The 15,686-nt window shown below is 50.8% G+C and overlaps 1 protein-coding gene across 1 annotated transcript; it reads right to left on the bottom strand.

Annotated features, from left to right (window-relative positions):
- Positions 1–1,367: 1,367 nt before the first annotated feature.
- On the bottom strand, positions 1,368–10,111 carry LOC128853678 (protocadherin alpha-6-like). The gene is made up of 2 exons (XM_054080039.1): positions 7,551–10,111; positions 1,368–1,547 (listed from the first exon to the last, which is right to left on the bottom strand). The coding sequence occupies exons 1-2, from the start codon at positions 10,044–10,046 to the stop codon at positions 1,497–1,499; spliced, it is 2,547 nt and encodes an 848-aa protein (XP_053936014.1). The 5' UTR covers positions 10,047–10,111; the 3' UTR covers positions 1,368–1,496.
- Between the last annotated feature and the right edge of the window lie 5,575 nt (positions 10,112–15,686).

Raw genomic sequence — 15,686 nt, 5'->3', positions numbered from 1 at the left:
CAGCAGCGCTAATTATTGATACTCTGAACAAAAGGGAGGCTATTAAGGACCAAGTCCATTCAGCGACTGTAAAAAACCTCTCTGCACTCTGGTCTTTTCCTTTATCGTTTCTTCCTTTCTTTCTCTCCTTTCTCATCTTCCTTCTGTAATTACTTTCTTAGTAATTTTTCCGTTTTGATTTTTAGTTTCTTTGCTTGTTTTCTCTTTTTCTTTTCCCGTTACCTCTCCAGTCCCTCACTTCTCTGTTTCCGTGCCGTTGCAGTAAAATCGTTTATCCCTCCATCTTTCTCCACATCGTTTGCTTCGTTCGCGTTTCATTTTCTTTCACTTTATTGTTCCTCTCCTCTTACCTCTTCTACCCTAACCCTTTTCTTCCACTTCTTCCATTTTTATCTCTGTTTTCGATGCACCACACTTTCTCTAGGATTCCATCACACCCGCCATGCAGAACGGCCGTATCCTTCCACTTCGTCACCACTTTCCATCAAGCCTTGCACACCGGCCCAGAGTGCCAAGGATGCCGAGATCCTCAACTACATTCACTTTATAAGCGAAGTGAAGCTCAGAATCTCCTCTAACAGCTCTTCATGCCTTCCTTTCTTTTCCTTCCTTCTTTGTTTCTTCCTTGTTTGCATTTTCCTTGCAGTCCCTGCTTTTCTTCCTCATTTCTCTTTCTTTTGTATTTTTCACCTTCTCCCTCCTTTTGTGACCCTGCCCGACTTTTACTTCCCCTTTACTTCTGCTTCCACACTTGTCTCTTCTTTCCTTTCGGCCTCCACCAATGTATTTTACATGTCTGCAACACGTTTGACATGAAGCACGGACGTGCCCTTCGGCAAGAGCTTTCATTCTTCTTCCCTACTGCATTCCACCTCCCCGCAAGGGAAACAACTTTTCTCCTGTCCTCCAGTCTAGGCAAGACAAACTGCTGCCGCACCACTCCTTCCCTTTTGAAAGAAAGCCAAGATCTTCAGCCTCCAGGCCTCTCAGGGACACAGAAAATATCAGAGCAAGGCCATCACATGGCAAAGCTCTGCTACACCACAACAGAACCCACCACTCACACAAGTACAAGACCAAGCTCCAGCCATCTGGACGTTTAATAAAACACACTCCAAAAAGTCCAGACAACACATGGGGGATATTTCAGTTGCGAAATCACACCTATCACACATCAACACATCAATCCTCCGGCAAGGATAAAAAAGCACGGGGTACCCACAGCTCCCAAACTTCAGACACCTTGAGGCAGAGCACGTTCCTTCCACCTGCACACCAAATGTCAAGCTCTCGTTTCTTCCTGTGGGCAGGCACGCACTGCCGGCACATCACAGCCAGAACCTCGGTGCCCAGGAGCATTAGTCCTCACGGAATAATTCTCTCTTCCATCAGCAGGAGCCACACTGCACTCAGCCAAACAAAAGAGACAACGGGAAAGCCACGGAATTTTGGATGAGATCATCCCAGCGATGCTCAATGTATCCACTCCGAGAAAGTCACTGGAGTCCCTCTCCCATCTGTCCTTCTGCCATCACCTCACAGGATTCCTGGAAGCAGCAGGAATGGAATGAGAGCAGGCAGTGGGGCTTTGCTGGCCCACACCTACATGCACGACAATCAAGGCAGCACTCCATTGATCCAACATGAAGATAACAGAACAAAACAGGAACAAAAGCACATCCATCTCTCAAATTCACCCTCTTTAGGTATCATTGACTTACCTGTAGTATCCCTGGCTGCTTCTTCAGAAAAGGGAACAGTTTCAGGACAGCAAAATTGGGTCCAAGAGATATTTTCCCTTAACATTATCCATGATTTCTAGTGAAACTGGGCAGAAAGACATTACTGTCATTCTCCAAAAGCTTTGAAATCACCGAACAGTGTGTCGTGATCCCTTAGGATCTTCTACCACAAGGGAAGCAAGAGGCAGCCATGAAAGCTAAGGACATTCTCTCAACATCAGCCTCAGCTCCAGAGAGGGGAAAAGCCAACAATGATGGCCAGACGCCCAAACCTCTGCAACCTCACAGCTGCCAAAACTCTGACCTCTGCAGCTCATCCAGTATTAACAAGATATTGCCAAGCAGAGAGAAGGAAAACCCAAAGGGGTAGGAGTTTTTGCTAAGACTAAAGAAGAAAAGTAAAGGCATCCAGGACACGGTATTGAAATGCAAGGTTTCCCGGCAACTTGAGTATAAAGAGCACTTCTGCTCCTTCCCTAGCAAGACCAAGAGCAGAAAGGTATCCAAGGTGAGGGTTGGAGAATCTCAGCAGCAGTGAAAATATTCATTAAGATTTGTCTTTGACTGACAACATTCCACCTTAAAACCAAGGGATTAAAGGGATATGTGGCTGATGTCTTCACAAGCAGTAAAATCACAAAGAAAAACAGCTCTCTGAGACACGCAGAACTCCAGAGATCCTGAGAAGACAGCAGGCAAACAACTCTCCGCACTAGGCATTTTCCCGAAGGCTTTCTACTGGAAATGTCCACCCCAAGTCCTGCTCAAGCATATGTCCAGCTAAGGAGATATTCTCCACTTATTCACCAGTTACACTGTCCACGTTCTGTACATCTCCATTTCCTTGGGGAAGACTCCTCCCTGCTCAGCGTCATCCTCCACATGACACAGGCCCTAATCCAGACCAGCCAGGAGATCCCTGCAATAATATCCAGACGTTATTCTATCACCAGAACATGCCCGAACGAGAAAACCCACTCTGTCCATGACCCAGGCCTTCACAAACTCCTACCTCCCCTCATCAATGGCACAAAGAACATCTGGAGGGATGTAAAGACACACAGTGTCTGGCAGACTCTTCCCTGAACTTCACCCTGAATGTTTTATGCCTTTACAGCCATCCCAGCTTCAAACTTCACAAAGACGCATGGTAGAGATCTTACAGATTCTATCAGTAGAGCTGTGACAGCTCCAATCTCAGGCCACATGGATTCAAGTTTTGCAAGAAAACCATGGCAAATTATGAAGGGCAACAGCACTACCAATGTGACCTTTGTGGGAGAACTTGTACTACACAAAACTCAAAGCAAGGCTGCGCTGAAGGATCTGGGCTGTTCGAGCATGTATGCGAGCTAAGCATGACAAAGGGACACATCATGTCTAGTGAGGCCAGTGGTGCAAGTGCACAGGTAAGGGACATCAAGCACAAACAGATTAAGATCAACTTCTCCTCACATCCAATTACAAACCCCACCTGAGGAGGAGCAAGGAACCATCACAGCAACTTCAATGGCTCTGGAAGCTACTAGAGATGCCTACCCACTATACAACAACTGAAAGCTGAAGTGCTACCCAATTACAATGCATTTGCACAGTGTATTAATAATTTTGTATATTTTTCAATCATTATTATTGTTATTTTTCTGTTTCTTTGCTGTTCTATTAAACTGTCTTTATCGCAACCCACGAGTTTCTTCTTTCCCATTCTCCCATTCTTCTTTCCTCTTTCCCATTCTCCCATTCTTCTTTCCCATTCTCCTCTACATTCCAACAGGCAACGGGAAGGGGGGGAGTGAGAAAGTGGCCTTGTGGTGGAACAAAACCCCGGTTCCCAAAAGCACATGCTCAGACCGTGGGAAACAATGGACCCAGGGGCCAGAAGGAAGCCAAGATATTTGGGGTGGAGGGCAAAAGTCCAGAAAGGGAGCAATCACCAAGTACTGACAAACTTCTTAAAGGTTTCTTTATGAGTGACATCATTCCAACCCAAAACCAAGTATTTAAAGGCATGTGTGGCTGATGTCTTCACAAGTGGTAACACCACAAAGGAAAACAGCTCTTTAAGGTATGCAGAACTTCCAGAGATCCTGAGAAGACAGCAGGCAAATAACTCTCTGCACTAGGCATCTTCTCCTTCTTCTCAAGGTTTTCTATTGGATACATCTATCACAAGCCCTGGGGATTGATATATTCAGCTAAATAGATATTCTCCAGTTCTTCACCAATTACAGAGGCCATGTTCTGCACAACATCTCCATTTCCTCAGGGAAGACACGTTGTGCAAAACATCATTCTCCATGTAACAAAGGCCCTAATCCAGACCATGCAGAGGATATCTGCAATAATATCCAGTCATCGTTCCACCACAAGAACATGCCCCAACAAGAAAACCCACTCTGTCCATGACCCAGGCCTTCACAAACTCTTACCTTCCCTCATCAATGGCACAAAGAACATCTGGGGGGATGTAAAGACACACAGTGTTGGGCAGACTTTTCCCTGAACTTCACCCTGAATTGTTTTGTGCCTTTACAGCCATCCCAGCTCCAAACACCACAAAGAAGCATGGAAGAAAGCTTACAGCTTCTGTCAGTAGAGCTGTGACACTTCTGATCTCAGCCCACATGGATTGTCTTTCACAAGAGAACCAGACCAAATGATGAAGCAAAAGGTCACTCAGGGTATCAACTCAGTGGGAGAATTCTTACCACAGAATATCCAGAGCTGGGCTGCTCTGAAGGTTCGGGGCTATTCGAGCACATATGTGAGCAAAGCATAACAAGGGGACACATTCATCTCTACAGAGGCCAGCGGTGCAAGGGCGCAAGTAGGGGACATCAAGCACAAACAGATTAGACCCTTCTGCTCATCACATCCACATACAAACACAACCTGAGGAGGAGCACAGAACCATCACAGAAACTTCAATGGCTCTGGAAGCTACTAGAGATGCCCACATACTACACAATGACTGAAGGTTGAAGAGCGACCCACTTACAACACACTCGCACTGTGCAATATTGAGTTTGTATATTCTTCTACCATCATTGATGTTATTATTTTGTTCTTCCTTTGCTGCTTGGTTAAATTGTCTTTATCCCAACCCACGAGTTATACATTTCTCTTTCCCATTCTCCTGAACATTCCAGGACGAAAGGGGAAGAGTGAGCAAATAGTCTTTTGTTACCTAGTTGCTATCTGGAACAAAACCATGCCAGAGACCCTATGGGAAATGAGACATAAAGCTTAGTGGTCATTCCAAAGCTCTTCCCTGATGACATAGACCATGTTCCACCCAGGATTTTAATTACCATCAGGGAAGACGTTCTCCTCTGCAAATCACCCTCCCCATGACACATGAACAGGCCCTGATCAATGCCATGAGCAGCACCACAGTTCTTCTCAGTCCACCCTATGTACTACATCTCCATTTCCTCAGGGAACACTCTTCGCTGCTCAACGTCATCCTCCACGTGACACAGGCCTAATCCATAATAATCATGGGATCGCTGCAATAATATCCACTCATTCTTCGACCACAAGGATGTGCCCCAACAAGAAAACCCACTCTGTCCGTGACCCAGGCCTTCACATATTCTCACCTTCCCTCACCATTGGCACAAGGAACATCTGGAGGGATGCAAAGACATGTGAACTCTTGCAGACTCTTCCCTGAACTTCATCCTGAATGTTTTGTACCTTTTCAGCCACCCCAGCTCCAAACACCACAAAGAAGCATGGTAGAGAGCTTACAGATCCTGTCAGCAGAGATGTGACACCTCTGATCTCAGGCCACATGGATTGTGTTTTGCAAGAGGACCAGACCAAATGATGAAGTGCGAGGGCACTCAGGCTATCAATTGGGTGGGAGAAAATGAAGCACAGATAATCCAGAGCTGGGCTGCTCTGAAGGAGCTGGGCTATTCCAGCACGTATGTGAGCTAAGCATAAAAAGGGGACAGATCATCTCTACTGAGGCCAGTGGTGCAAGCGCACGAGTAGGAGACATCAAGCACAAACCGATTAAACCTACCTCCTCATTGCATCCACTTATAAACCCCAACAGAGGAGGAGCAAAGAAACTTCACAGCAACTTCAATGGCTCTGGAAGCTACTGGAGATGCACAGCCATTACACAATGATACACTACACAAGCGTGGAAGGCTGAAGAGCTACCCACTTAGAAAACACTTGCACTGTGCAGTATTAGTTTGTATGTTCTTCTGTCGTTATTATGTTATTAGTTATCTCTTCCTTTGCTGTTGTGTTAATATGTCTTTATCCTAATCCACGAGTTATTCATTTTTCTTTCCTGTTCTCCTCCACATTCCAGCAGGCAAGGGGAAGGGGAGAAGTCAGCAAGTGGCCTTGTAGTACCTACTTGCTACCTGGAGCAAAACCATGACAGAAACACTACAAGAAATAAAATCTAAACCTTAGCGGTTATTCTCCATTTCTTCCTCAATGACAGAGACCACGTTCCACCCAGTATCATTTCTGTCACGCAAGACTTTTCTCTTCTACAGTCACCATCCCCATGACACAGGAACAGGCCCTGATCAATGCCATGAGCAGCATCACTATCACAACACCTGGATATTGCTCTACAGCAGCAAGATTCCCCAGATCGAAACAACATGCTGACCATGACCCAGGTCATCATACATCCTCTCCTTCCCTCAGGATCAGCACAAAGAACATCTGCATGGATACCAAGCCACACAATGTTTGGCAGATTCCTTCCAGATGCCTGAACTTCAACCACAATACTTTATACCTATTCAGTCACGTCAGGTGGAAACTCTACAGAGCTGCACATTACATTGATAGTTCTCACAGAGCCTCTGATTGGAGCTGTGACAGCTCTTAGACCTGTCCACACGGATTTTGTTCAAAGTCATACATCAGTAAATGGTGACACACAGAAGCACTCAACGTATCAGGTGGGTGGGAGAAATCGGAACAGAGAAAACCGGAACTGAGGTGCTGTGCACATTTTGGCCTGTACATGCATACTTTTTCCACCCCCAGCACTTTCATGGTTTCCCAAGGATTTCCAGCTCCTACACACAAGCCTTTCCACTGCTCACGATCACCCTTTTCATCAGGACATGGCCTTACTCAGTGCCACTGCCACATTCTCTTCATATTCTCTTCTGCATTCGGCATTCCGCAATGGAGATGTTCTGCATCATGGAGCAATATTATTTATACAGGTCAGGAAAACTATAAAGGCAACAGGAACCAAATCCATGCTGTGAGAGAATAACCAAATGGCGGTGAAAAGAGTGTGACCATGGCATCTACTCTGCAGAAGCATTTAGTGTTGGGTTTCTAGGGCGAAGTGTTTTTAACACAGAACTTGGCTCCGCTCCTCTCTCTGAACACATCAAAAGACTGAACACAGCTACCATGTACTTGGAAAACAAACATGGGAAAAGTAGATAAAGAAGGAAAAAAACACACTGACTGCCAGTGCGGGCTGCAATCAGCGACAGTGAGAACGAAGTAGAGTGCTGTGAGGACAGTCACCAACACAGCCTACACATCTTGCACCCCTGAAGCAAGCTCGGCTGTAAATACTACACACCAGCAACAGTATCTTGAAAACCAATGGTGTTGCACCTCTCATCCCTGACAGCAGCGATTTTATTGTACGGGAGAACAAGCTGTCAAGCAGACCCCGAGAGCTCAGCCTGCTTCCCACAAGCGCCTGCCCACACCCGGGGAAACAACGGAAACAAGGGACAGAAGGGGCCGGGGCCGTCGGGGGGCGGGGCGAGAGGCCAGAGAGGGAGCAGCACTGACCGTGTCCAGCAGAGCGGGCGGCTCCGGCTGCGTCTCCTTGGCCGCGGCGGCGGGCGGCGGCGGGCAGTTGGGGCTGAACACCATCAGGTCGCTCTTGCCCGCGCCCTCCGCCACGCACAGGCTCCGGCTCTGCCGCTGCGAGTACGACCAGCTCCCCACTTGGCTGGCGCACACCAGCGTCGCCGGCCCGCGCCCCGACAGCGCGCCCGCCCGCGGCGCCCACCGCCACGCTCCGCACAGCACCACCGCCACCACCAACAGCCCCGACACCGCGCAGATGGCCGCCACCAGCCACGCGTTCGTCGACGACGACAACGACGACAAGGACGACAAGGACGATGAGCCACCCTCCGCGCCCGACGACGCCCGCAGCCCCGGCCCCGACGACCCCGCGCCCGACGACGCCGACGCCGCCTCGCCGCCCTCCCCCAGCGACACGCTCAGCGTGGCCGTGGCCGAGCGCGCCGGCTCGCCGTGGTCCCGCACCACGATCACCAGCCTCTGCCGCGGGCCGTCCGCCTCCTCCAGCGCCCGCGCCGTGCTCACCTCGCCGCTGTACAGCCCCACGCGGAACGGGCCCTTCCCCCGCGGCTCCCACACCTCGTAGCGCAGCCACGCGTTGTAGCCCGAGTCCGCGTCCACCGCGCGGATCTTGGCCACCACCTGCCCCGCCGGCGTCCCCCACGCCGCCCACGCCCACAGCGAACCCGACGACTCTCCCGACACCGACTCCCAGACCGACGACGACCGGCCCGACGCCCCGGCGCCCGCCCCGACGCCCGCGGCCGGCAGCAGCGACGGCGCGTTGTCGTTCTCGTCCAACACCCACACCTGCACCGTCGCGTTGCCGCACAGCGACGGCTCCCCCGCGTCCACCGCACGCACCTCGAACTCCAGCACCTGCACCTCCTCGTAGTCCAGCGGACGCAGCGCCCACACGCGACCGCTCTCCGCCTCCACCGACACGTAGCTCGACGCCGAAATCACTCCCCCGACCGCCCCCGCGGCTCCGACGCCGCCCTCCCACAACGAGTACCGAACGCGACCGTTGCCCGCCTCGTCCGGGTCCCGCGCCTGCACCCGCGCCAGCTCCGCCCCCGCCGCATTGTTCTCCCGCGCCAGCACAGTGTACACAGCCTGCGCGAACGCCGGCGCGTTGTCGTTCACGTCCTCCACCGGCACCCGCACCCGCCTGCTCCCGACCAGTGCCGGCGCCCCGCCGTCCTCCGCACGCACCTCCACCTCGTACTCCGACACGCGCTCCCGGTCCAGCGCCTCACGCACCACCAGCGAGTACGACCCCGACACCGACGACACCAGACCGAACGGACTCGCCGGCCACACCGAGCAACGCACGCGACCGTTCGACCCCGAGTCACGGTCCCACACGCTCAGCACCGCCACCACCGTCCCCACCGACGCGTCCTCCGGCACCGGCACCGACAGCGACGTCACCCGCACCTCGGGCGCGTTGTCGTTCTCGTCCAAAACCTCCAACACCACCTTGCAGTGGCCCGACAGTGGGGGACTGCCCTCATCTCCCGCATCCACTTGCAGGCGATAGAGACCAACGTCCTCAAAGTCCAAGTCACCCCTCAGACGGATCTCGCCGCTCTGAGCATCGATCCCGAAAACGTTTCTTCCACCCTTAGGGAACAAGTGCTGCAGAGAATACGAGATATTTCCGTTTGTTCCCTCATCCAAATCCGTGGCATTTAGTCTGATCACTAAAGTACCACGTTCCGCATTCTCCGGCAGCTGCACTTTATACACTGATTGGTTGAACTGGGGCGCGTTGTCGTTCGCGTCCAGCACCGAGATCACCAGCTCCATCGTGCCCGACAGAGACGGACGGCCCCCGTCACTCGCCGTCAGCAACAAACGGTGCACGGGCTCCGTCTCACGGTCCAGAGGTTTGGCGAGCACCAGGAATAAAAACTCACTGTCTTCCTCATTTTTCCGCAAATCCAAAGAAAAGTACTCGCTGGGGCTGAGAGTGTAGGAGAGCTGCGCGTTCGTTCCGATATCCGCATCCGACGCGCCCTCCAGCGGGAAACGGGACCCCGGCACGGTGTTTAATTCGGGGATGCTGAGGTTCTTGCGGGCGGCGGGGAAGAGCGGGGCGTTGTCGTTGATGTCGGTGACCTCCAGCTCCACGTGGAAGACGCGCAGCGGCCGCTCGAGCAGCACCTCCAGGCGCAGGGCGCAGGGCGCGCTCTTCCCGCACAGCTCCTCCCGGTCCAGCCGCCCGCTCACCACCAGCGCCCCGCTCGCCCCGCTCACCTCCACGCTCGCCCGCCGGCCCTGCGCCACCAGCCGCAGCCGCCGCGCCTCCGCCTCGCCCGCCTCCAGGCCCAGCTCCTGCGCCACACGCCCCACCACCGTCCCCACCTTCGCTTCCTCCGGCACCGAGTAGCGCACCTGACCGCCGACCAGCGCCCACGCCGCCTGCAGCACCAGCACCCGCACCGCCGGCCCCCAACACGCGCCCATCATAGCCGCCGCCGCCGCCCGCCCGGGCCCCGCACGGCTCCCGCCGCCGCCCGCAAGCCCCGACCGCCTCTCCTCTCCTGCCCGCCCCGCGCCGCCCCCCCGCGCTCACAGCCGGGCTCTGCGCCGCCCCGACCGCCCCCGCCGGGGCTCAGCCTGCAGCGACACCGTGTGCTGCTCACAAGCCTCGCACCAGCCCCGCGCCCACCGCTCGCCTGCACTCCGCTCTCCCGTTTTTTCCCTCCTTTCCTTCTTCCTCTTTCTTCCTTCTCATTTAGTCTGTTCTCTCCCTTTCTTCTTTCTACTCTCTTCTTCCGTTCCCTTTTCTACATTATTCTTCTCCTTCTACTCTCTTCTTTCTTCTGTTCCGTCTCTTCTTTTCCTTCTCCTGTTCCTTCTTGCCCTGCAGCCCCCGAGTCTTCTCTCCCTGTCCCTTCCCATTCCATCTTTCTCTCTTCTTTATCTCCACTCACTGCTCGACAGTCGCCTCCGGCGCCGCTGTGGAGATGATCAAAGGCAGAGCCATCAGCGATAATTACGGGAAACTATCGCTAATTACGGGTCGCTGGACTCCGACCTAAAGCGAGGCTGTTAGGAACCATCTCCATTCACCGGATACAGGTAATGTCGGTGCGTCCCAGTAATCTCCTTTATCCTTTCTTTCTTCTCCCAAGCCTCGCATGCTCCATGCCACCGACCCCGCCGTCCTTTTCCTTCCATAGATTTCTTTCTTTCCGTCTGTCTTTCTTTTTCCTTTTCTCTGTGCAACGTTTTCGTTGTCTACTTTCTTGTCTTCCTTACTCTCCCACCGCATTCTATCTTTCCCTTTTCCTTTTCTCCTTCTTCTCAAGTTCCTTTCTTGCCCTGCCGTCCTTGAGTCTTCACTCCGCTTCCCCTTTCCCTTCCATCCTTCTCTCTTCTTCACCCCCCTGGCAGCTCCCCAGTCCCCTCCGGCGCCGCAGCAGAGACCGTTAAAGTCCCAGCCGTAGGTGCTAATTACTGAGCAGCAGCGCTAATTACGGATACTCTGAACAAAGGGGAGACTATTAAGGACCAAGTCCATTCAGCGACTGTAGAAAACCTCTTTGCACCCTGGTCTTTTCCTTTATCGTTTCTTCCTTTCTCTACTTTCTCATCTTCCTTTTGTAATTACTTTCTTAGTCATTTCTGTCTCGCTTTTTCATTTTTATTTTAAGTTCTGTTTCTTTGCTTGTTTTCTCTTTTTCTTTTCCCGTGACCTCTCCAGTCCCTCACCTCTCTGTTTCCGTGCCGTTGCAGTAAAATCGTTTATCCCTCCATCTTTCTCCACATCGTTTGCTTCGTTCGGGTTTGATTTTCTTTCTGTTGTCTCTCTTCTCTTACCTCTTCTGCCCCAACCCTTTTCTTCCCCTTCTTCCATTTTTACATCTGCTTTCTCTGCTTTCCCACCACACTTTCTCTAGGATCCCATCACACCCGCCATGCAGAACGGCCGTGCTCTTTGACAAAACCTCCTTCCTCTTCGTCACCACTTTCCGTCAAGCCTTGCACACCGGCCCAGAGTGCCAAGGATGCCGAGATCCTCAACTCCATTCACTTTATAAGAGAACGTTAATGAAGCTAGGAATCTCCTCAACCAGCTCTTCCTGCCTTCCTTTCTTTTCCTTCCTTCTTTGTTTCTTCCTTGTTTGCATTTTCCTTGCAGTCTCTGCTTTTCTTCTCCATTTCTCTTTCTTTCATCTTTTTTTCACCTTCACCATCCTTTTGTGACCCTGCCCGACTTTTACTTCCCCTTTACTTCTGCTTCCACACTTGTCTCTTCTTTCCTTTCGGCCTCCACCAATGTATTTTACATGTCTGTAACACGTTTGACATGAAGCACGGACGTGCCCTTCGGCAAGAGCTTTCATTCCTCTTCCCTACTGCATTCCACCTCCCCGCAAGGGAAAAAACTTTTCTCCTGTCCTCCAGTCTAGGCAAGACAAACTGCTGCCGCACCACTCTTTCCCTTTTGAAAGAAAGCCAAGATCTTCAGCCTCCAGGCCTCTCAGGGACACAGAAAATATCAGAGCAAGGCCATCACATGGCAAAGCTCTGCTACACTGGACAAAACCCACCACCAACACAAACACAAGACCAAGCACCAACCATTTGGACGTTTAATAAAACACACTCCAAAAAGTCCAGACAACACATGGGGGATATTTCAGTTGCGAAATCACACCTATCACAGCTCAACACATCAATCCTCCGGCAAGGATAAAAAAGCACGGGGTACCCACAGCTCCCAAACTTCAGAAACCTTGAGGCAGAGCATGTTCCTTCCACCTGCACACCAAATGTCAAGCTCTTGCTTCTTCCTGTGGGCAGGCATGCACTGCCGGCACATCGCAGCCAGAACCTGGGTGCCCGGGGGCATTAGTCCTCACAGAATAATTCTCTCTTCCATCAGCAGGAGCCACACTGCACTCAGCCAAACAAAAGAGACAACGGGAAAGCCACGGAATTTTGGATGAGATCATCCCAGCGATGCTCAATGTATCCACTCCGGGAAAGTCACTGGAGTCCCTCTCCCATCTGTCCTTCTGTCATCACCTCACAGGATTCCTGGAAGCAGCAGGAATGGAATGAGAGCAGGCAGTGGGGCTTTGCTGGCCCACACCTACATGCACGACAATCCAGGCAGCACTCCATTGATCCAACATGAAGATAACAGAACAAAACAGGAACAAAAGCACATCCATCTCTCAAATTCACCCTCTTTAGGTATCATTGACTTACCTGTAGTATCCCTGGCTGCTTCTTCAGAAAAGGGAACAGTTTCAGGACAGCAAAATTGGGTCCAAGAGATATTTTCCCTTAACATTATCCATGATTTCTAGTGAAACTGGGCAGAAAGACATTACTGTCATTCTCCAAAAGCTTTGAAATCACCGAACAGTGTGTCGTGATCCCTTAGGATCTTCTACCACAAGGGAAGCAAGAGGCAGCCATGAAAGCTAAGGACATTCTCTCAACATCAGCCTCAGCTCCAGAGAGGGGAAAAGCCAACAATGATGGCCAGACGCCCAAACCTCTACAACCTCACAGCTGCCAAAACTCTGACCTCTGCAGCTCATCCAGTATTAACAAGATATTGCCAAGCAGAGAGAAGGAAAACCCAAAGGGGTAGGAGTTTTTGCTAAGACTAAAGAAGAAAAGTAAAGGCATCCAGGACACGGTATTGAAATGCAAGGTTTCCCAGCAACTTGAGTACAAAGAGCACTTCTGCGCCTTCCCTAGCAAGACCAAGAGCAGAAAGGCACCCAAGGAGAGGGTCGGAGAATCTCAGCAGCAGTGAAAATATTCATTAAGATTTGTCTTTGACTGACAACATTCCACCTTAAAACCAAGGGATTAAAGGGATATGTGGCTGATGTCTTCACAAGCAGTAAAATCACAAAGAAAAACAGCTCTCTAAGATATGCAGAACTCCCAGAGATCCTGAGAAGACAGCAGGCAAACAACTCTCTGTACTAGGCATCTTCCCCAAGGCTTTCTACTGGAAATGTCCACCCCAAGCCCTGCTGAAGCATACGTCCAGCTAAGGAGATATTCTCCACTTCTTCACCAGTTACACTGTCCACGTTCTGTACATCTCCATTTCCTCAGGGAAGACTCCTCCCTGCTCAATGTCATCCTTCACGTGACACAGGCCCGAATCAAGACCAGTCAGGGGATCTCTGCAATAATATCCACTCATTCTTCCACCACAAGAACACACCCCAACAAGAAAACCCACTCTGTCCATGACCCAGGCCTTAACATACTCTTACCTTCCCTCATCAATGGCACAAAGAACATCTGGAGGGATGTGAAGACACCCAGTGTTTGGTAGACCCTTCCCTGAAATTCACCCTGAATGTTTTGTGCCTTTACAGCCATCCCAGTTCCAAACACCACAAGGAAGCATGGTAGAGATCTTACAGATCCTCTCGGTAGAGCTGTGACACCTCTGATCTCAGGCCACATGGATTGTATTTCACAAGAGAACGGCGGCAAAAGATGAAGCACAAGGGCACTCAGGGTAGCAACTTGGTGGGAGAATTCGTACCACAGAATATTCAGAGCTGGGGACATCAAGCACAAACAGATTAGACCCTTCTCCTCATCGCATCCACGTACAAACGCAACCTGAGAAGAAGCATAGAACCATCACGGAAACTTCAATGGCTCTGGAAGTTTGCCCAGAGCCATCTGGAAGAGATGCTCACCCACTCCACAACGACAGAAGGCTGAAGAGCTACCCACATACAACACGCTTGCACTGTGCAGTATTGAGTTTGTATATTCTTCTGTCATTATGTATGTTATTAGTTATCTCTTCTTTTGCTGTTCTCTTAATCTGTCTTTATCCCAACCCATGAGCTATACTTTTCTCTTTACCGTTCTCCTCCACATTCCAGCAGGCAAGGGGAAGGGCAAGAGTGAGCAAGTGGCCTTGTAGTACCTACTTGCTACCCGGAGCAAAACCATGACAGACACACTACAGGAAATAAAATCTAAACCTTAGCACTTATTCTCCATTTCTTCCTCAATGGCACAGACCACGTTCCAACCAGTATCATTATTTCTGTCAGATAAAACTTTTCTCCTCTGCAAGTCACCATCCCCATGACACAGGAACAGGCCCTGATCAATGCCACGAGCAGCAGCACTCTCACAACACCAGGACATTGCTCCACAACTGCAATATTCCCCAGATCTAAACAACATGCTGACCATGACCCAGGTCATCATATATCCTCTCCTTCCCTCAGGATCAGCACAAAGAACATCTGCATGGATGCAAACCCACACAGTGTTTGGCAGACTCCTCCCAGATGCCTGAACTTCAACCACAATACCTCAGAGCTATTCAGTCCTGGCAGGTGGAAACTCTACAGACGTGCACATTATATGATAGTTCTCACAGAGCCTCTGATTGGAGCTGTGACAGCTCTTAGACCAGTCCACACGGATTTCATTCTTAGAGTGCACCTCAGTAAATGCTGATGCATAGAAGCACTCATCATATCAGCTGGGTGGGAGAATTCATACCAGAGAAAAACAGAACTGAGGTGCTGTGCACATTTTGGCCTGTACATGCATACTTTTTCCACCCCCCAGCACCTTCATGGTTTCCCAAGGATTTCCAGCTTCTACACACAAGCCTTTCCACTGCTCACGATCACCCTTTACATCAGGACATGGCCCTACTCAGTGCCACTGCCACATTCTCTTCATATTCTCTTCTGCATTCAACAATCTGCAATGGAGATGTTCTGCATCATGGAGCAATATTATTTATACAGGTCAGGAAAACTCTAAAGGCAACAGGAACCAAATCCATGCTGTGAGAGAATAACCAAATGGCGGTGAAAAGAGTGTGACCATGGCATCTACTCTGCAGAAGCATTTAGTGTTGGGTTTCTAGGGTGAAGTGTTTTTAACACAGAACTTGGCTCCGCTCCTCTCTCTGAACACATCAAAAGACTGAACACAGCTACCATGTACTTGGAAAACAAACATGGGAAAAGTAGATAAAGAAGGAAAAAAACACACTGACTGCCAGTGCGGGCTGCAATCAGCGACAGTGAGAACGAAGTAGAGTGCTGTGAGGACAGTCACCAACACAGCCTACACATC

This window comes from Cuculus canorus, chromosome 14 (genome assembly GCF_017976375.1).
Source record: "Cuculus canorus isolate bCucCan1 chromosome 14, bCucCan1.pri, whole genome shotgun sequence".
Classification (NCBI taxonomy): Eukaryota; Metazoa; Chordata; class Aves; order Cuculiformes; family Cuculidae; genus Cuculus; species Cuculus canorus.
The sequence above is the reverse complement of the archived record's forward strand: the minus strand, read 5'-3'. Positions and strand labels throughout refer to the sequence as shown.